Source organism: Macadamia integrifolia, chromosome 3 (assembly GCF_013358625.1).
Source record: "Macadamia integrifolia cultivar HAES 741 chromosome 3, SCU_Mint_v3, whole genome shotgun sequence".
NCBI lineage: Eukaryota > Viridiplantae > Streptophyta > Magnoliopsida > Proteales > Proteaceae > Macadamia > Macadamia integrifolia.
The window spans coordinates 6,891,291-6,894,945 of NC_056559.1; the positions used below are offsets into that span (position 1 = coordinate 6,891,291).

Below are 3,655 nucleotides of genomic sequence, written 5' to 3' on the forward strand. Positions count from 1 at the left end.
TTTTTTTTTATGATTAGTGTTGCCATACTGCCATTTGATAGCTACCTTTCTATTAAGACCTTGTGATTCTGAGCTGTTTTGAGGGAGTTATAACCAATTTATTTGCTGGGTGTTAGGTAGTGGTGGAATTTGTTTTTTGTTTTTGTTTTTTTGTTTTTTTTTTTTAAAGTTTGGATTAATAATTCTAGTTTAATTTCGATTTTATTTTTCTTTAATAATTTTAGAACCGCTTATATGAGTTGGTTTATCTGTAATTGTGGTCAAAATAGTAAATTTGAGCATTATGAAGTTAAATGTGTAGGTATTTTTTTGTTTCCTGTAGTAAGTAGAAGTTTTAATGTAAATAGGAATTAATTAGTGGTAAGTTAGGAGGGCCTGCATAATAACACTTCTGTTTCTGAAAACAAAAAAAGAATAGAAAACCATTTGTTACCGCTGCTTTTTTTTTTTTATTATTATTATTATTATTATTAAAGGAATCAACCAGTTGCTGAGAAACATAAACGTTGAAAATTGTGAAGCAAAAATTTGGAATTTATCTGTTTCAGAAACAAAAGGGAGAAATTGAGCCCAACACTATCGACCCTTCTCCGTGAACGTTTTGCATATTTGGTTTTTATGGTATTCAATGACATTTTAGAAAATTTATAGAAGTTCCAGAGAAATAACGTTTTTTGTCCATAAATTTGGCCAAGAAGGAGAAATACCAAAAATGATTTCTGGAATAGTAACAAACATGGTTCATGCAAGCCCTTACTAATCAATGTTTGTAGCTCATACAGAGCAAGGGGGAACAGCCAAAGAGGCTGATGAATTTTCACCCTTGTTAGACAACAAAAAGAGAACTCTACTAATTAGATTGATTGGCTGGTTGAAATTGCTTTGGCAAAATTTGAGTGGAGTTGCTGCTCTTCTGGTCGTGGCCATTGAGTTTCTAGTGCTAGTTTTTGCATGCTTTAGACCCTTGGTGAGTTGTGGCTCATCTGCTTGTCTTCTCTCTTCTTTGTTGTCTTTTTCTTTCCGTTAGTAATTGTGGGAGGCTTCTTTTTCTGGTACATTAGTAATTCTATCGTTAAGGTACTCATGGCGTTGAATTCATTTGGACTTGCTTTAGTTGCTTATGCAGTGAAGGGTCAGGTTCTTTTGTTGTGCACAAATAAATAGGCAATGTTAGCTTAATTCCTTTATCGTTCCTGTTAACTGCTGTAAGTAGGTACAATATTTTTCTCTTCTTCCCAATGTTTGGAGATCTGTTTTACTGTCCTAATTGTTTTGGATTGTTTGTAGGTTTTCTAGGAGGCTGGGAGCAGCCTACACAGGAATATGGAAAGCCTTTCTGAGCCTCGTGTTCATCAAATGTCCTTTTCCTTGGCCTGTATCCAGACCTTTCTTGTATCTCTCTTGATGAATGTAATATTTGAAGTTTTGGTTCTAGATGCTGGTATTGCTCGAGTTACTATCGTATCATCTAGGTGCTACTCTCTACCAAAGTCATGTACAAGTATCTGATTCTTAAGAAATAGAAGTTGCTGTTATAAATTCGATTCCTTTAATTGACGTCTCTGAAAGTTGTGGGTGATGAAAAAATTGATCAATTACAAAAGTCCTCTGTATCCAATGCTGGGGATCTGTCAAGGTGCTATAGTGCACACACATAAAGCAAACAGAAATAAAGAAACTTTAAGGCAATATGAACTCATTAGTGGAGAAACTTAATCGCATGGTTACATATCAAATCTTAACTAGCAGTGTTTTTGCCTTTTTGGTGAACTAGCAGTGTTTTGAATGGGAGCCATATATGCGTTGAGGCACGCCCTGAGGCATTTATGTCATTTTAATGTCATTCTAAGCTTTCGCGTCTTTGTTTGATGCCGCAAAAAGGCATGTGTTTTCATTGTCGGCTGCACTCTTCTCCTGATGCCTTCGACTGCAAGCCGCCAGGTAGGGAGGGGCTCAGAGAAAGAGCCAACTCGTTCATGCTTCGTCATGCCTACGCCAATAGGGAAGTGCTAACTGAATTCTTGAATTTATTAAAAGAGAGATGGGGAAAAAAAATTATTAGAGTGGAGAGATGAGAGAAGGAAGAGGCATAATCCACCAAGTCCGGAAAATCTCAGTTAAATGGGGTTTGGAATATGGATTCCTGCCCTCCAATAGACTATATCCAAGGTCATACTTAGGACGAGATCAAGACTATGTATGCCATAAGTTCGTACATTTCAAACTCAGATATAATAGAAATTTGTTCATTCTCATCCTCTCTAGGTGCTTTTTGTATTTTAAAGAAAGGAGATATGCCATAGTTCATGTCATTGAACATTTACTTGGAAACTTAAGGGATTTTTGAAGTGGGCAATGGAAGAACAGAGAGGAGAGGAGAGTTTTCAACTTTTCATACTTGGTTGATCGCCTTTAGGCTAAAGGGCATCTCTAGAATGAAACCTTTAGGTTAAAAGGCATCTCATGAAATCAATTTTAGGGTAAAGAGACAAAGCCTGATCCTTTTCCTTCACAGGTGGCTAAGCAGAGATGAAGCATGGATAAGTTCACCAAGGTTTCCTTTAAATGTTCCTTTAATGGAATGCTCTGCCAAGGGAAAACTTCTTCTCAGTTAGGGGTATGCACTAATAGGTTTAGCAGCAGGAAAAAAAAAACTCACATAAAGGGATTGTCTGTTTTAGGCGATATTTTACCAAGGGATTGTTTGAATGATACTGATCCATTGATGTATTTAGAAGATATAATCTTTTTTTGATCATCACTTGTCTAATTCCTAGAAAATCTTTAAGTTAGATGTACAAATCTTATTTTTGTAATCAATGGGAACCGTTGTTTTACATATTTTTCGAGTACACGTGTTAACAAGATTTTATCTTCATTGAAAGAAAAAGTGTTATTCTAAGAAAGTAAAAGAATAGGGTGCAAATTATTTGACACTTTAGAGGGTGTCAATAAGAAATCTTTAAGATAAGTACAAGAAGATAAATATATGGAGTAAATTTACTAGTGATAAGATGGATTTTAAGTAGTGACAATAGATGATAGAGAAATGCCTCACAGTAATAATTTTTTACACTCCAGTTCAATCATACATAAGAGAGGAAAAATGGTGATGATGCTGTGCATGGAATTAGAGTTGGAAAAATGATGTGGAAGGGTTGCTTTAAGAGTGTTGTGTGATCAAATATATGCTACTAAAACCCAAATTTTATAAAACAATTATAAGAAAAGCAATGGCGCCTTATGACACCTTAGATGAGATGAGGATGTTTGAGATGGATGGATGATAGAAATAGAAAAGTTAAAATACAAAATGAACACATAAGATGTAATTTAGAAGTAGCCCCAGGAAATGTCATTAGGGTTGACAATAAATATGGTCCTCAGTAAAGTTGAATGGTGGTAAAATATCCATATAGCTAGCTGGCTCTATTGAGTTGGGTGGGACCGTGGGATATGGCGGCTAAGATGAGTTGAGTTTGGGTTGTCAAGAGATTTTTAGTAGTATATATTTGTTCGATTCGGTGGTTGCATAATTTGCATCCTTCCTTTATTGGTTTTAATAAAAGTGACCTTTAATCAGGAAATTTAGCTCTCTCTTTACAGTCATACATTTCCCCTCTCATCCCACCAAAATCTAAATTCTAAAATCTCT

The 3,655-nt window shown here is 35.3% G+C and overlaps 1 protein-coding gene across 4 annotated transcripts in view; it reads left to right on the forward strand.

The window, feature by feature from the left end:
- The window catches only part of LOC122073849 (uncharacterized protein At4g26450), a 29,182-nt gene extending 27,629 nt beyond the window's left edge, over positions 1-1,553 (forward strand). For all 4 annotated transcript variants that reach the window (XM_042638515.1, XM_042638513.1, XM_042638514.1 and 1 more), the window contains one exon: positions 1,288-1,553. Coding sequence is in view for 3 of the 4 variants with exons in the window: in XM_042638513.1 (XP_042494447.1) it covers positions 1,288-1,340 (53 nt within the window). In the remaining variant the exon portion in view is untranslated. The remainder of the gene's footprint in view (positions 1-1,287) is intronic.
- The last annotated feature ends 2,102 nt before the right edge of the window (positions 1,554-3,655 follow it).